Source organism: Taeniopygia guttata, chromosome 1 (assembly GCF_048771995.1).
Source record: "Taeniopygia guttata chromosome 1, bTaeGut7.mat, whole genome shotgun sequence".
Classification (NCBI taxonomy): domain Eukaryota; kingdom Metazoa; phylum Chordata; class Aves; order Passeriformes; family Estrildidae; genus Taeniopygia; species Taeniopygia guttata.
In genome coordinates, this window is record NC_133024.1 from 68673010 (window position 1) to 68691118 (window position 18109).

The 18109-nt window shown below is 42.1% G+C and overlaps 1 protein-coding gene across 3 annotated transcripts in view; it reads left to right on the top strand.

The window, feature by feature from the left end:
- The window catches only part of ATP8A2 (ATPase phospholipid transporting 8A2), a 312539-nt gene extending 295048 nt beyond the window's left edge, over positions 1 to 17491 (top strand). For all 3 annotated transcript variants that reach the window (XM_030275104.4, XM_030275123.4, XM_030275129.4), the window contains 2 exons: positions 8798 to 8889; positions 16154 to 17491. In XM_030275104.4, the coding sequence (XP_030130964.4) occupies positions 8798 to 8889; positions 16154 to 16251 (190 nt within the window). In that variant the 3' untranslated portion in view covers positions 16252 to 17491. The remainder of the gene's footprint in view (positions 1 to 8797; positions 8890 to 16153) is intronic.
- The last annotated feature ends 618 nt before the right edge of the window (positions 17492 to 18109 follow it).

Sequence of the window (18109 nt, forward strand, 5' to 3'; positions counted from 1 at the left end):
GCCTGGACCCTGACTCCTCTGCTGGCTAACCCAGTCCCAGAAGAGAGGCAGGACAGTCTGCATTCTCCTCTCTGATTTGCAGTAAAGTGCCAAGTTAAGTGTAGCAAGAACAAGAAAACACAAGTTGTATTAGGTGTTAAATATTAAGTGGACAGTTACAAAATACTTAAAAGCTTAAAGAAAAGCAATTTGGTTTGTTTTTTTTTTTCAACAAAACGTCCTGAGCTGTGCTTTAAATTGTGTTCGTGAAACTTTCAAGGTTCAGTTTTTGTTGTTGCCCTGAGCTGTTCTTTAGCTTTTCTGTAAAGAAAAGCAAGGAAAAAGCTGCTAGAAGGAGTTCAGAGTTTTTGAAGACAGAAGTAATCTTAACTTCAGTAGAAGTATGTTAGTGAACTTCTAGTAAACCAGTAAGTTTGGATTTTTAAAAAATGCACACACAAAAACCCCAAACCAGAAAAAATCTATACACAGAGACCAAGCATGGAAGACTTCACCCTCCAAGGTGACTACTTCAGAAAATAATGAGTGAGTAGGAAAAGAATGTTATAATTGCAACTGTATTGCAACCTTATCTGCTAAGGATATGACCAAGCACCCAGTAGAGTAAGTGCAAAGTGAGGCACTTAGGGACAAGAAGTCGACAGCACTGATACCAAAAGGAGGGTAGCTGCAAAGCAGCAAGCCACACTTTGCCTTTTCTGCTTCTCAGACATTTAAATTGGGTCAGTTCCCCCGTTTTGGGAAGGCTGAAGGCAAAACTGGGCAGCTTCAAGCTTTGTTTTAATTTAGTTGACTTCAGGACATCTGACAATGATGTCTGCCTTCCACCCCCCTAAAGAAATGCATATACACATGCTTAGTGGTTGCAATGCTTGGAAATGAAAGGTACTTTAAGCAGAGAGAGACCTCCATTATTTTCTTAGGATTGTTGCATTTCAGAGAGGCATATGATGTTCAGCGCTGATATTTTTAGATGGTATTTTTTTTAAAGGTGGGCTCACCCTGACTGGACATTAGGTGCCCATCAAACCTGCACTGTTATTCCATCTTGGAGCTGGCTGGCATTGGCTCTGTAGGACTTGGGGAAAGTCCTACAGACTTCCCTTAGAAGCCACTCCTGTAGCCTCCCACTACCAAAACCTTGCTATGCAAACCCAATATCACTCTAAGCAGTCTTTGGAAGAAGTTTAGGAATAACAGTCTCAAAAATGAAGGCTAGAATGGATTGTCCAAGTGATTTTAGGAATCAAAGAAGGATCTGGCTTTTCTGCCTTAAGACATTGTTAATGAGAAAAGAAAATGGAAATCATCTTTGCTTAGCTTATCATGAAAAGGAAAAGCTTGAAGAGGATTCTGTGGATTTATAGGGGAGAATTTGGCCCCAGAACTCTATATATGAACTATGTGCTACAAATGGGGGCTGACTGAAGCTCACAACATGTCCTGGCCTCCGTGTGCTGCTGCAGGGTGATTCTGCCACGGGTACAAGGTGGTGTGGCAACGCAGGCAGGCCTGTGTGCCCCTGTCCTGGGTGCTGCTGCTGCGTGCTGGCTGCTCCTCCATGCACACCTCTGGGACGCAGAGGGAGAGCTGCTCTTTGGCTGGAGTAGTGTTCTGCCAAGCCAAATCACAGCCTGTAACAACAGTGTTTCTTCAGGGTTGTGGTTAGGGCCATTCATCCGTGGGTTTCTGTTGATGTGGCTGCTGGGCTGACTTAATGGTTTCCCAAACCACCCGTTACCAGCCATGGCCAGACTGGCCCATCTTTGCCCCAGCTGCTCAGCTGGATCAGCTCCACTGTTTGCATCCATGTGATGTGTGAGCTGAAAGAAGTGGGGTGGTGTGGGGAGCACTGTCAGGTCCTGCCACTGACTGGTGGGGGCAGGAGCTGCTTCAGCCATCAGTCACCACCAGGACATCCATGGTCCTGGATGCATTGCAGCTGCATGTGGGCTGAGCTCAATATCCCATGTTCTCATTGACTGGAGAGCTGGCTGCTCTCAGTATGCTCCAAGTCAGCCTGGCAGGGCCACATATCCAGATACATTTGAGCTTATCAGGCAAACATTTGGCTGGATAATGTCAAATACAATTAATAAAGAGGGAAGGTTGTTCTGTGGCTTTCACATATGCTTTGGAAGTACCTGGAGGGGAGTTTGTTGCACTAAAGAAGGCCTGGAAGTGCTACACCATGGCAGAGCATAAGAGCTCAGCTTCTCTGGAAAGCTGGCTGTTGCTGAGCCCTCAGCAAGGACTTGGTACTCCTTAAATCCTGGCTGTCTGCTGCAGGAGTCACCTCTGACAGGTCACTTCTGGCACCTCCCAGCCTGCAAGTGGCACAGGCAGCACTTCTGTCTTCGCTCCCCTGTGGTTTGTGCCTAGTGACCCTTTGGTGTCCTCCTAGTGGGTTTTTATTAATGGCTTGCTGAGTATTTACAGTAAAATGCAAGAGTGGTTTGGGTTGTCTATTTCAGCTGGATCCAGAGTGACTAAGGAGCAGTGTTTGTAGATGCTGACTCTGCAAAGGGAATGCTGGGGTTTGTTTTTTTTTTTGTTTTGTTTTACTGTTTGTATGCCTCAGACACTTCCTTGTGAAATGCTCCAGAGATTTCCTTTGATTACATTGCCGCTTCATTATCAGTAATGCCTGTTTGCCTTTTAAATTAAAAAGACCTCCTACTCTGACCTCAGAGTAAAACATTCCTGCAGTCGAATGCTAGATAACAAAAAATAACATCTCCTCTTTGTGGATCGAAAGAGGGAAGCCAGCAGAAGCCCTGTGTTGCTACTTTGGCAGTTCTGCAGGAAGGCAAATCCTCTCTGTAATGTCTCTGAAGCTAGAGGATGGAGATGCAGTTGTTCTCTGAGCCAGTTGGGCCTTTCTTCTACAGCCCTGGGATGTTCTGGGTGTTTGAGCATACAGTTTTGCTGAACCCTCAGCCCTAGTGTGATTTGCATTTGAGATGATTTGCATGCTTTAATTTTGAATTCCTGATCTGAAATATTCTTGGTTTTAATGTTCTCCTTATGCCAAACCTATGAGCCTATGCTAGTTATGTCTGCCCACAGTATAACCAATAACAATTCCAAACTAAAAAAAACCCGAGGCCTGGGGTGGTTCTGGGGGAGTGCCCACATCCAGCAAGGAGTATCTGAGGAAGAACAATAGGTCTCCCCAGGCCAGTTACAAAGGTGTGGCTACAGCCTCTGCCTGGTGTATGGTTCTTGCTCTTTGTCTGCCAGCACTGTGATCGATGCTGTAAGCCTTTAAGCAGTGTTATGCTGCATGAAAGGTGAGAAATGGAACTTGTGAATAAATCCTCAGGAATACCTGCCATGTCCTAGCAGCCAGAGAGGGATCTGCAAGCTCTCTTTGCCAGGTGATACTTGGGGAGAAGCCATTGTGCTTGGATCTCTGATTCTTCTTCTGAAGACACGTAAGGGAGTTTGAGAGCCAAGAGACTGAAATGAAAATCAACACTCTGCTTGTAAAGGATTTTGTGATTAGGATTGATCAAAGCTGGAGAGGTCTGCTTCAGACATTTTGTCTTGCTCTTTTTATTTTATGGTGATGTGATTTTCAGTGACAGAAACATGTCAGCTAGGAACAGAAAACTTTTGTGTAAGTTATTGTTTGAAATGTATGGAAGAGATCAATTACTATGTTTTAATTCTAAAATTTAAAGAGAGAGAAGAGTACCCTCTTTTTCCCTCAAAATTTAATACACAGGGCAGGATGAAAAAGACAGAAACTTCCTAGTCTTTTACCTTGTGTTTAGCCATATGGGACATTCTGCAAAATTGTCTCTTCCCCTCCCTCATTCTTTCCTGTCCCTGGTGTCACAATGAGAGGGCAACATTGCAAGGTGTTTCCTCCAAACAGGAGAATAACGCAAGCCAGCCAGAGTTTCTCAGGCTGTCTTTAGCAGAGTGTGTGCCAGTGGATGCAAAGAGAACAAGGGTTTGCCTGCTGTTTCTTTTGAAAATACATATGGGTAGGAAGGAGGCTGTGGAGTTAAGGACAGAACTTCAGCCTAAGCCTTGGAGGATTTTCTGGTTTAAACCAAGCTCTACAATGATTTACCTGTGGCTGTCTGCTGCAGCAACACTGTAGGGTGGAAGAACCAGTGATGCTGCACCTGCAGAGAGTATGGTGAGGGCTTTGTACATGTTCAGATGATAGGGAAAGCAGCTGCAGCTTTCTTGTCCTCTGGGCTTACCCATGGACCCTGAGTATCTTGCACTGGAGAGCCAAGCTTCTGCTGTGAGTTCCTGGCATGTTTTTGGCACAGGGGTAGCAGCTGGGAAATGTGCTTGTGTTGTGTGCTTTAGTTGTGTCATCTCTAGCAGCCCTGGTAAGGCTTCACTAGGCAACTCAGTTCTTCCTTCTGGAAAGGGGAAAAGCAGAAACAAACCAAATAATTTTAAATGTCTGTGTCTGACTTCATAATCCAGAAGGGCAGTGAGTTAAAACCAGTGGCAATTGAGTGTATTTGCCTATTTGGTGTGCTTATCTCCTCTAGCAAATTGTAACAAAACACAAACAAGAATTCAGCTTTTGTAAGAGAAGGAGGGCCCTGATTTATTTTTTTTTTTTTTTTTTTTTTTTTTTTTTTTTTTTTAACTGGGATATGCATATCTTTTCTAAAGGAAGATCCAATTTTGACAGACACCTGCATCCACTTTAACCTTCTGGTCTTTGTGATCCTGGCTTTTGCCACCAGTCAATTAATGGACTCAGGAGGACATTCTGGGTCAAGCTATACCAATTACCCCAAATCCTCATTAACACTAATTAGTGCTCAGTAGATTAATTGGTGGTGAAGCTCATCTTTTTTTAATTACCTGAGCAAATGAGACAGCAGGACCTTGTGGTCAGCTTTGAATTATTCTGTTTGTTTTGATGCATCTCATTTGAATGTGTAAAGCCAGATGTTTGTTGCCTAGATTTAAAGGCTGTTTGCTTTTGTGAGGGATGAGAAGAAGAGAATACAAAAATAAAATTAGGGTCTCCGTTGATACCTTAGAGCAATTCAGATAGGAAGATGGAAGAGCCATTTTATTCATGGAACTGAAAGCATTGTTGTGAAATAACATGTTGCCTTTAGTTTACATTTTGATTTGTCATTCACGTAATGAATTTGTGTGATGTTGCTGGCACAGACTTCCAGGCATGCAGAAGTCATCTTGACTCTCTTATGAAGCCGTCACAAAGGTATTCCTGGCCTAAGGTAGTCTGCATTGTTGATAGCAACTAAATCTGTTTTTAGCTGACTTGACTAATGATTTTTAATTTTTTTTTCTCATAGGCACCCTCAGAATCTGAACCTTTCATTAGTTTTTGTTAGTCAAGTATTTGTTTAGTTCAAAGCATTTTGTCTGTGTCCTTTGTCCTTTATATAATTAAGATAGATGGTACCTCTCCTTTACCCCTTGGGGGTCACTGACTAAGCAGCTAAAGTGTATTTCACTGTCACCTTCTATGTCACTGACTTCCATAAGAATGTCTGGGCTTGTGTCTTCTTCCGTTCTGATGAGATCTTTGAGTTCCTGAATATGAGCACAACTGTCCAGTGTTCAGAGTGTGATCTCATGATCTTGTATCCTTTTGCCTCAATGCATCTGAAGATGCCCTCCTTAGACCCCATGGGAGTGTTTAGGCTTGGAGTTACTAGAAAAAAATAATTAAATCAGAAAATAATGGCTAATGCTTGGGATTGATTTAGAAGCAGTATTTCTGTGAGCAAGGCCCAACCTATTGCCTGTGAGCCCAGTGTTGTCGTTACTTTTGCATCAAAGTGTGAGGCAGATGGAGAAGTCTTCACTTGGTTACCTGTTAGGAGCAGGCAGAAACCTTTTCTGAAAGCAGGGACTTGATATGATTGAAATACTTACTACTTTAGAAAGCCACTTCACTTTCAAGGATTTTATTGGGATATCTAATATCTGTTAGTAAATCAAATACTCATCCAGTTCAGAAGAACTGTGTGCATTGCTTTCTATGTGTTAAAGGTTTATCTTATAGTACTTGAGTGGTCTTGACTTGCAGTCTGTTTAGTCACCCCTCATACTTAAACCACAAATGCTCTAATTCTACTGTGAGTTTTTCTTTCTCTGAATACATACAAACCAGTATAATTTCCCATTTGGGGAAATCAGATGTGACTTCAGTTTTGAACTTGTTGATTGTAATTAGCAATATCAAAGACAGCATAGCTTTGGCATTCTTAGAGCTTCCAATCTGTCATTCCTGTTCAGAGGTCCCTTAACTGCAGGCTTTCTTCCACACATTGAATGAAGAAACCTAAGGGGCTAAGCATGTTGGTCTGCACTTCATCTGTTGCTGCATGGTACACAAGCAGATGAAGAATTTTTCCTTGTGAGCTTTTCTGCTGTGGTTAATTCCATTCTCAGTGTAAGAATTTTGTGGCAAATATTGCTTATTTGTCCCTTACAACAAGTATTTTTGATTGGTTTAAGATTCCTTTTTTTTAAATTGCCCTCCTACTGAGATAGAAAAGAGTGTTTCCTACATGTTCTTTACCTGCAGAACATGAACAAGTATTGCACTTCTGTCACTCACAGGATAGCAGTGTGTTCAAACAGTGTTTCACTAAACTAACAAGTTACCCAGCAGTCTTCTGCAGTCAGCAGGAGGTTGTACAGCATAGCATCACTGGTTTGCACATGCACTGGTAGTGATTGGTTCTGCAGGCTGTCAACTTCCTAAGCAAGGAAGGTTAAAGGTTAGAGAAGTCTCATGTCTTGCTTTGTGCCTTCCATTGCATCACCCTTATGTGGTGATTCTTTGTAGTATAGGTCTTCCATCATGCTGCCTGCTTGGAACAGGTAGAACCTTCTTTCTGTTGTACTTGATTTTCTTACAGCCAGCAACTGATCTTGGGGTTTTTGGTTTTGGTTTTTTTTTTTATCGGTTGGGTGCTCTAAGATTTTTAGAAGCTTTCATGCTGTAACCCTAGTTTTAATGGAAACCTCTGATCCTTTATTCTTGGAACACATGCAGGTCTCATGAGCCAAGAGTTGTTAGAGTTTGTTTGACTAACTCAGTTGGAATCAATATTTTTGCTTCAAAATTTATTATCAACTTCTGTTTTATGTTGAGGGAATACTGCTGATTGCAGGCAGGGAAAGCAACCTACCTGCCATGCCCATTGCAGGTGTGACTCTGTGGTGCTAGGGGAAGGAGGGGAACAGACCAAATGTCTGAAAATGCTGAGAGTTTGTAAAGATTTTGAGGAGGAGTCCATAGGTTTTACAAGCTTCTAGTTCAGATGTGTGAGCTTGGAGATCACAGGAAAAAGAGAAGGATTCCACCCTGTCTTTTGTGGACACCTCATTATGCACTGAACAGAGGACTGTGAGCCTGGCTATTACCCTAATGGACTATTAAGTGGAATATAAGCCTGCATGGCTGGATCACATATTGTAGGCATCTCAGAGATTCTTCAGTTACTTTCCTGATTGAAGTTAGCAAACTGCTTCAGTGAAAGGGAGTTGTTTGTTTAAAGCTGTTGTTAGCATGTCGACAGCAGCAGCTGTTCTTGCTGGGATTTCCATTTCATACACCAAATGCATGTGAATTTGTAATCTAACCCAAGAAAGATACCAGCACTGGCATTCAGGTGTGTATCCATGTTTGCAGCATAATCAGTGTGATTGCTCCTTGTGAATAAAGATGTGAAAGAAAAAACAGACTGTGAAAATGGAGACACAGTGTAAATGTGGGGCAAATGGGATAAAGGCACTGCAAGGAGCTGTACCAGCAAACAGATCCCTTCTATGCACTAGCTCTCAGTGTCAGAAATAAGGGTGAGGTGGAATAAACAGACCAATTGTGGAGAACTTTGAACCAAAGTAGACTCTTTATATCTTTCTGAAAATAATCTGATATTTAAGTTACTTGAGGCTCCAGTGTAATGAGATTTGAAGGCCTCCAATATTTTAAAACCCCATTGAACTTAGTGGGACTCATATGCATAATTAAGTGCTTTGAAAGGTCAGGATCTTAGTCATCATTTTTTTAACTCTGGGCATAAAGTTCTTGATGAAATGAGTGTTGTGTTTTATTATAAAAATCGAAGTGGAGAATGCCTCTAATAATTCCTGTAGGTATGTTAAACCTGTTGTAAGCGTACTGTATTTTTCACCTTAAGTTTGTATTTTCACATTTTGTGAATTCAGCAGTAATTTTATCAGGCCTCTGACAAGAACTGTGTAAACCAAAGAGGTTTTTAATAAAAGAATCTGGATAGGAAGTTTTCTTTCCATATGGAGGTTAAAATTGAGAGCGTTTTTTAGAAGGCAAAGTTAACTATGGGTCCTACCTTTGGTTGCTTCAGGACATTTTGCAGGTGTGATAGAAGCCTTCTACTTTGTGCTAAACAACAATGCTTTGCTCCTACTCTCTAAGGCAGTTTGTGGATGTTGTGATTCATGTGCATAATACTAAAGAGAAATCTTCCTAATATTCCATATCAATCGATGTCAGACTTCTGATATGGTTTGTAATAATTTAGAGGCATCACACATTCAGAAATCATTGTGATGGTGATATTGGGGATGAATTGACCAAAAGTAAACTTATACAAAGTGTCCTTAGAAAGGAGGAGTTCTCTTCATAATGTGCAGTTTACAGAAAGAGAAAATTCTTTTTCGTGCTGCAGCCACCTTTAGCACTGACAGTCAAAGCTGCCAGGTACTTTAAGTACAGTTGACTTTTACCTTGAAATTATCTGGCTACTCACTGGTGTGTTTTCTTTCTTTCTGTCTCCCTTAGCGTGAACGAACGTGACCATTTGTTAAAAAGGCTCGGCAGGAAAACTCCCCCGAGCCTTTTCCGTGCTCACTCCGTCCAGCAAAGCGTGTCACGTAAGTAGCAGCTCACGTCCGCCGGTGTTCCACAGCGTCAGCCCCACATGAGGGAAGGCAAGGGTGATTATTTTTTAATTAAATTGTAGGTAGAGATAATCTAGCACTGAGGCTGAGCTGCCAAGGAAGACGCGTACATTTGGAAGTGGAATTAGTGTATCTGGCCCTAGGCAAGGGGAGCTCAAATGTGGTTAATTCCCTAGGATCCAATCAACAGGCCCAAATTATAAAATTCCAGTATGCAGGTTCTCTAAAGGTAGAATTCTGACAGTCTTAAGAATAGTCTAAAAATGAAAAACTCTGCGTAAAGTAAACGTTGTGATAGAGCCTAGCTTTAATAGAAATTATTTCTGTATGAAATGTCATATTAGCTGTGGTTAGCTGAGAATACAGTGATGTTTCAGGGATGCCATTAGGGCTCTGTGTGATGCTGGTGAGGAAAGCCATGGCCTGCAGAGCTGCTTCTCTCCTCTCCTTTCCCTCTTTGTCTGCTGCTGGGAGAAGAAAAGCAACGTCACAACTGGCTACTACTGCTGCTTCAAATAAATGGCATTTCTTGTTGATGTACAAGTCATCCATTTATTCGTCTTCCTGTGTCTGCTGGACCTGATGGGTTTTTGTCAGTGTTTTAAAGGCTTCCATAGTATTTAAAATCATCTCTAGCAGCTCTGTAGGCCAGATGGTTTGAAGGACCATACTGTCTTGAGGGACCAGGGAGTCCAGTGAGCCCTTTCTAGTGAAGAAATGCAGTCTTTCCTGTGATGAAACTGGTTGTGACAATAGGCTTATTTACTAAAGAAATTAACTCCCTCAGTGTGCAGTACTGCTGCACAGAGGGCAAGGGGCAGACACTCAGAATTTGGAGTTTGTATTACCATTGCAGTAGGAAGACACACTTGACTGCTTAAGGATCACAGAGTCAAATTTTGTTCCTGGCTGTGTCTCCTTCTGTAGCAGAACTGTTATGGCTCAGGTCACGGAGGCAGGGCTGGGGTAATACCTGAGGTAGTCTTGTTTTCCATTGGAAATTTGACTCAAAGGGGTGGAGCAGTGATGGGTCTGATAGTCTTTGTCCTTGATAGAGCCATTGGAAGGCCGCCATCAGTGTCAAGGGATGTAGAGTCATTGGCAATCAATCCCACCACATCTGGGGAGAGAGGCCAGTGAGCAGAGCAGCCCTGTGGACCATGTTTCTGCAAGGATTTAATCCTTCGTATAAAGGAGCCAGGGATGCTGATAGCAACATGGGTTTGGGCATGCAAACACGCTCTTTGAGGAGATTCCAAAAGCAATGATTGACAGAAGAAATCCATAAAAGAAATCAAAATAGTCTGCTGCAGAGACTTACCACAGTCTGTGAAACCTGTGAAGCAGTGTAGAAAGGAGATACACTAGTCAGATTTAATATGTGCTTTTAGTCTCAAAGAACACATTATCAGGTTGTTAGTAGGTGAATAGCTATTGGGAAAGAAAAATTAGATCAAAATAAACCCTAATTTGGATAACCAGCTTCCCTATAAATGCAAATGATTAAGTGCTAAATGAGTCAGGCCAGTCAGGACAGGTTACAATCAGCAATCTGTTTTTCACGTGAACATAAATTTTGATTGTGAAGCTGTTAGGATTGAAAGATGGTTTTTGTGATGTGTCCATGACTTCTGTCATCTCTTGTCAAATATTATTTTCCAGTGTTGCATAGCTGCTATATGTACAAGGCCATGTGAAATCCAGGGAACATATGTGCTGTTTTCACAACCCTAAATTGTACAACTGTTTACTAAATGCTAGTAATCTTCAAAGCAGAGAGTTGATGAATAGGGCAGTAGCCTTGACATGCTGGGCTGGTATCTTAAATCACACTACAAGTACTCTGTTTGAAGTCTTGAACTGTTCATATGTTTCCACCAGGCCTTAAATTCCCAGGCTGTGAGGACCAAAAATTGCTTTTGTGGCTTCAACTCAGAATCTGTTGCTTACATATAAAGTAGGAAAATGGTTTGTTTAGTTAGAGCTGACAAAAGCTTAAGCAAATGGATTGCCTTGGTCCCAACAAGGAATGAAAATGGGATTAAATTTCCTAGCACAGATTGCAAAGATGCAATACTGAGTTGGAAATTACTTTATTTTTGACAGAAACAATGTCCAAATGTTTTGGGAGTAAGCAATGCCTAGACAGCTTTGTTTCCAGTCCCATGGAAAGGAGAAAAATCTTACAAGGAGTTTCTGTGCTGCTACTGGTGGTCAGTGGTGGGAGCAAAGAGCTGACTGAAGTAAAGCTACACAGCCCTGTACAAGAGGCAGAAGCTCACTCTGTAGCTCTCTGTTGGTGAGCCAGCCCTTTTCCAAAAGCATTAGCACAGCACAAGACCTTAAGGCATGATGTATGGCTGGGGTGCTCCCATACAGCACCAGGCTCCTGCAGACCCAGCCCCCAAAGTGGGCAACAGAGCCGCACAGCCAGTGCCATGGCAGTGCCATATGGGAGTGCCAGCCAGGATCAGTCTCTCAATCACCTCCTCTCATTAAAGAAACTGGCTCAGAGTGGCTGCCTTTGAGAGTAGCCCTGTCCATTTGGAAGAGTATGTCCTTAAAGTAAAACCCTCATGGTTACTTGTCTTGCTCTTTGTGTTCCTGAATTGTGAAGAGCTGCCAGAAGCATGAAATAAATCTATCTACAGGCTGTACTGTCAAAGATCATGTGGTTCCTTTCTACTAGTGTAACTTCTGGGAAGTTTATGAAAACTTAAAAAAAAATGGAGGCATGAAGCTCCTGTTTGGATGGCATTGTCAGGAGACATAAGTGGAAGAGTTGCGTATGGTTGTCAAGCCCAAGCGCTAAAATAAAACCATCTCAGTGCAATCTTGTAGGCAGTGCTGACAGCACTGCTCTCCAGGCTGCTCTCACCTCCTGGTGAAGGTGCCTGATGAAATTGGTCATTCCCTGTTGCCATCTGCTTTCTGAAACCTCTTAAAAACGAGTAGGAAATGCTACCAGGCTCCTCTCTTTGTACCCTTCCCTTCAGCTTGCTGAGTGGCTCTCTCTTGAGGGAAGGAGCAATAATGATTTCCAAAAATGCTTCCTCAAGAGGTTTTGCTGGCAGTGAAGGTTTCCCCAGGTTTCCATCCAAGTTCTTGTCTTTTTTACTTCTGTGACTTTGTGAGAGCAGCACTTCCTTCAGACAAACTCTGTAGATATAAAAGATGGCTCTTGATCTCCCCTTTCCTCCTGCGTGACTGACCTGTATCACCTGTGCCCCCAGAGGATGGGAAGGGTACCCTGCATCCATAAGGAAAGTTCCACAGCATCCTTCTCGGGTGGTTTGTCTCCTGTAATGCCCCTGCTCTGCTGCTGTTCAGTTATCATTTGTCTCAATATGCTCTTTAAAAGTAGAGCTGAATCCTGCTCCCATTAAGCATGGTTTTGGCAGAGCTCCCCCTGAAACACCAACAGCCATGCCTGGGTGAGGATTACTGCACTTAGCCCAGGCTTCCTATGCTAGCAAAGAAAATCCTTCTTCCTTTGACAGAATATGGTGACTTCATAGAGTAAATCTGAATGCAGAGCATATGGTTTGCACCTTATTAATCAGTGGGAAAAAGCACCTGTCATCTGAGGTTCGTTTCACAGTATGGGGGCTGGCAAATGATAAATAATAATAATGTGTTCATGCTGAGGGCTCTAATCCCACCATTTATTCTCCACTAGCAGACACCTTCTTCCTTGCACTTTTCTGCTAGTGCATTTTTATTTGAATAACAACAGGGGAGCTACTTGAGATGCTTTTAAAACTCTTTTTCCTCTTATCTTGCTTGTGCTTGTTCCAAGCTACATGTTTGTTGACAGTTAAGTGGAGTTGCAATCTCTTAATATCAATTTAGGAAAAAGAAATAGGAATTATTGGTTTAGAATTTGATTACTGTGGCATCTATTTTCTACTTGCAAATACCAGTAAGTTGGTATCTGAGACTAAAGAGATGAGACCATTTGTCAGGAATTCCTCTTGGGTCCTTAAGAAAACACAGGCATGGTTTATCAGAAAAGAAATTATGTACTTCAGTAAGCATTAGTCAAACTGTTCAAGATTTTAGGCAGCTTTCCCTTTCCCAGGTTAAACAGAAGATGGTTGCTGGAGCAGTCAAAGCTGAGTTAGCCTTCCCTTTTTGACTGGTAAATGTGAACTGTGACATCACAGCAAATCTCCTTAAAAATTCTGCAGAACCAAATGTTTTTCCTGAGACAGAATTTGGCTCGTCAAGTGATACCACAATGTTGATTTTCATTAAATCAGAGAGAGTTTTGCTAAGAAGCAATATTTCCTAAATGAGATTTTAAAAAAAAAGTCTCTCACATCTCCCCAACCCCCTGAAAGTTTTAGTGGATTTGAATCTGGGCATTTTTCTCCAAAGGCAAACAAGAAGATGCATTTTATACTTTGGACTGTACTAAACCACAATAGCACTGCAGTATGAATTAGTGAAATGCTGCAGCAAATGAGGGTTTCTGATGGGCTGCCAGTGACAACTTCCCTCTTGCTGTCCGTCCTAAACAAATCCTGGGAAAGACAATTTGGGTGTATCAGAGGAGAGTGCAAGGAGTAAAGGCCTCTAAAATAAATCCCTGAACTGACTAAAACTGTAAGCCATCTTTCCATGAGGAGATCTTCTGGAATAAAAAGAGCCCTCTGGACCCTTTCTGGTCCTGGTCTTGGAAGCTGTGCCATGAGAGTGCTGTTGAGCTTGCACAAGGTTGCTGTCTGTGTTGCAGGCACACCCATCGAGATGGTTGCTCTAGTCCAGTGTTGCATGGACAGAACAGCCATGGCAGTGAACAGAAGAAGAGTGTGTTAAATTAGAGACCTAATGGGAAACTAGATTTGGATCTACTCATAATATCAAAGCTTTAAGAAAATCCAACAGGATGCTTTTAAAATTCAGTAGATTGTCTGATAATATCTGTTACCAGTGAATCTCTTCTTAACAAATGAGCCCCACTAACAGATATTCAAAAGTGCCCCTTTCCTCCATTAATAGAAAATCTCAGAGTATAAAGGTCCTTCCTTCTGTGAGGGTGAGTGGGTTGTGCCCAGAAAGCCTAAAGAACTGTGCTCCTTCCTTGGGCTGCTTCAGGACAGCTGAACAATAAGGGCCTTGTTCCCAAGGCAGGCTCATAGGTGTGGTTTTAAAACTGGAGTTGGGGAAAAAGTTCAAACTTCCAGAAAGTTCTCTAGTAAATGACAGATGAAAATTTTCATTGTTTTTGGATGGGGTCTGGAAACAGTGGAAATGTAGAGCTACTTGGGGAGTGCAGATGGGACTCAATCATTCGCAGCATTTTGATTAGACAAGGCACAGTCATCTGCTTAAACAGTTTGAAGTTCAATTTTAATTGTAATGTGAATAGAAAAATGTAATATGAACTCATCTTCCTGTATGGAGATCTACAGGAAAAGTCTTAAATGAGCTGCCAACTGTTGAGCTTCGACTGAGAAGCTTGGGGGTCACAGCCTATCCCATGAAGTCTGCACAAAACCCTTGTTGCTGGTAGTCCAGGATGGATGAGGGACATACACATGTAAGGGATACCCCTAGTATTCTTAATCACAGATAATCTTAGCCTGAAATTTCTTGCTGTGTTTGGTTGTTTCCTATTGGTGTGAGAGCAGTGAACAGGTTCCCTTGACTGAGTTTTGCATTGGCGTTGCGGAGTGGTTGGGCTGCCTGGCTGTCCACAGACCTGTGCCAGCACTGGGAATAAGCAGGTCATGGGAAGATGACACCCAGGACTGACTTGTATGGTCAGTGCTGGATTTGCAGTAGTTATGGCAGTTGGAGACTCCACTATGCTGGATGATCTTATGGATAAGTAAATATGGTAAAGCCACCTCGATGCAGATCAGGTAATGGGACATGGGCTTCAGTCTTCTCGGGCTTAAGCTTGTGGTCTTCGACCAAGTTGACTTATCCATGGAGAATTTAGCCAAAAATGCTAACAGGATGCTGGCCCTTCACATGGAACAAACCCACTGGAGGTGTTTGTTTAAGTGTGAATCTACCCTTTTTTAAATGAAAGCCTGTTTTGTACATCGTACTTCCTTTGCAATGATCCAGTATGGACATACTTTTTTCCAAAAGACTGTTTGCATTTCATGAATGTATTCTGTGAACCTTCAGCTACAGGCAGGAAAAACAAACCTGTGCCTCTGTAGCAGTGTGTATATTGGCATGGAATTGCTCAGGGAAAATAAAATGGGATGCTGGGATGATTTGTCACATATCAAATCAAAGTTCTTGCTGTCCTGCAATCACTTCCATGAGGGATATGTGACTGGAGCAATGTATTTCTGCTTGAATCCCCTCCACTTACTGGCAAAGATTTCCTGTTGTGCTTGTGCTCAGGGTGTCAAAAAATCTTGTGTCTTTTGCTATAGTTTTCCATTCAGAATTTTCTGTAGGGCCACATCGGCAAGTCTGTCTGTTGTTTCATCATGTTGACCCACTAGCTATTTGTGACTGTTTTACCAGCAATGTGGTGTTCTGCAGATGCTATCAAAAATGTCACTTGCCTGTCCACAGTACTTTAGAAGAAATCAGGCATGTGGTTATTTTCATCTGAGTAGTTTCTAGGGAGACCACAGGATTGTGCCAGCTAGCAGGATTAACAAAATAGACACCTCCAGAATGTGTATTTTCTCTATGCAAATATAAGTGACTGGCTGAGAGAACCAAGAGTTTCACAGCGTCATTCGTCCGATTCCACTTGAAAAATTGTTAAAAAAAAAAAATCCTGAGGGGAGTTAAGAGGAAGATGTGAGAAAAATCTGGTTGTGGGCTAGACATTCCCACATTTCTTCAGAAAAACTGCTGGTATCAAAGGGACTTCAGAGGAGTCAAGCTGAAATGCAAATCTCTACTTCTCGTTAAGTCTTTAGAGAAGCTCTGCCAGTATGGGAATACTATGGGAGTGTGTTCAAATCAATCTGTAGATTATTAGGTTAACTCAGAGGGCATTGGTGACTGTGTGCACTGACCTGGCCTGGGGAGGGGAGCAGAGGGACAGAGCTGGCAGCAGACATTCTTTCTGTGCCACATGGGCAATGCAGTGCACAGCTCTAAGCATCAGAAGCACAGCACAGAAATTAAGGATTGTTGTTTTCTCATCACATAACTACATAAATTTGATACCTAAAACTGTTTCTAAAAGTGGTCAGTGCTCTTGAGCTCAACTCTGGTGACTGATTTCTTTTTTCTTCCTCTGCTTTTTCAGATGGGTATGCATTTTCTCAAGAAGAACATGGCGTTGTTTCCCAGTCGCAAGTTGTTCGATCCTACGATACAACCAAAAGGAGAACAGAAATAGAATAAATTATTCATTACTTGATGGGTGGTGGGAATAATGGGATTTGGATCAATGCATCCACTGTTAACACATTCATGACTAGACTTGGCAGCAGCAGCCAAAACACCAGAGAACTCATTTCTGTGGCCTTAGCCAACAAGTTTCTGTATTCTCCCTGCAAACCTTGAGTGCATATTGTGGGGGGGAAATCATTGTTTGACTTCAGTCGCAAAGCTCTGCCTAAAGTTTTGTTTATGTTGTTATGAAGCATTTGACTGTGCTATGTGAGGTGTGAAATTAAAAACAATGTTTTACCACTATTTAAAACATTGGCATAAGGTTGTTCTGGGGGAAAAGTAGAAAATTTATATTCCATAAGAAATCAGCCTTTGCTTAATTGGAATGGGGTGCTGAGATTTCCTGTTTTGTTACACACAAACCAAGTGCACACAACAGCATGCAGACTTTACTCCTTCTTGTATTCACTGTTAATTAATTTGGCTGAAATTTTCAATAGACCATTTGGCGTAAAATTTTTGATTGCAACACAGTTTGTAGCTAAAAATGCTTATTTGCCTTCTTATGACAGAATAACACAAGATAGCAATCAATTACTTAGACTATTTCTTGCCCTCCTATAGGATTTATTAGGTTTCTATCCTAGCTTTCTGAAACTCAAATAATAGCTTATTCACACAGCCAGGATGTGGAAGTCAGAGCCTGGTAGGGCAGCTGTCATGAGTGCATGGCATTGGACACCAAGATGAGCTCAACTAGGTGCCTCCTCATAATGCTCCGTGATGTATTTGGATGTGCACTTCAAATGTAGCCTGGGGCTTCCCTCCATGACCCCATTCCCAGTTTAATAGTAGAACGAAACTGTGAGAATTTCAATTTAAAGGTATCGTCTTGTCAGATATGTTGGTAAGATGTACATCTGCATGGGAGGCTGGTAGTGTAACCCTAAAGAAGCCTTCCCCTGGCCAGGTAAGAGAGGTTTGCAGAGGAGGGCAGGATGGGATTACACACATGCATGCACACACATGGACACACACAGAGCTGGCCATTGTGAAGAGGAGACCTGCTGTTTGTTTGTTCAGCCAAACCAGTCCCTCTTCTAGATCTGATCCATCAACAGGCTTCCCAAAACACTCAGACCCATGAGCCCTGGAAGGAATGCCAGCTCCATGGCCTTGCTGTGCTACTGGGACAGGCATGCTGCTGCATAGATTGGGATGTTGAAGAGAAAAAAAAAAAAGGCAAAAACTGGGGCATAAGTTAAAGCTGAAAGAGCTCTTAGAAAGCTTATGCTGTCCTCCAGAAAAATTCTATTAATTTTAGTCACCAAGCCACATTTTTGAACAGTATAAAGTAAATACTGCTGTGTTTAAGCCAGGCTTCGTGGTTAATGTATATACTACATCTGTGTATTTAAAAAGTTGGCGTTGTTTTTTGCCCTATTGACCATCATCCAGAATACTTTATTGATTTAAATATATCCGAAAGCAATTTGAATATGAATGTTTATGTTTAGCAAAGGAGAGGAAAGCTCCAGCCTGGCCTAGTGGTTTAATCTTCCTTAAGGGTTATGAGTAAAGGCCAGTGCTCAAGTGCTGTAATTCAATTTCCAGTGCCACCTCAGAGGTATGGAGTCCCCTTCTAGTTTAGAAAAGACAAATTTTGCTCCTGCAACACCAGTCAGGATTGCTCTTGGATTAGGCTGATGGCACAGAGGGAAAAGTCATCACCTTCTTTCTGCAGTGCTAATGAGACAATTATGCAAAAAGAAAATGTGCAAATAATTTTGCCATAGGCATGAATGTCAAGGGGCTAAGTGTGGATGTATTTTCTGGGAGAGGAATTTTGTTTAAAGGCACAAATACT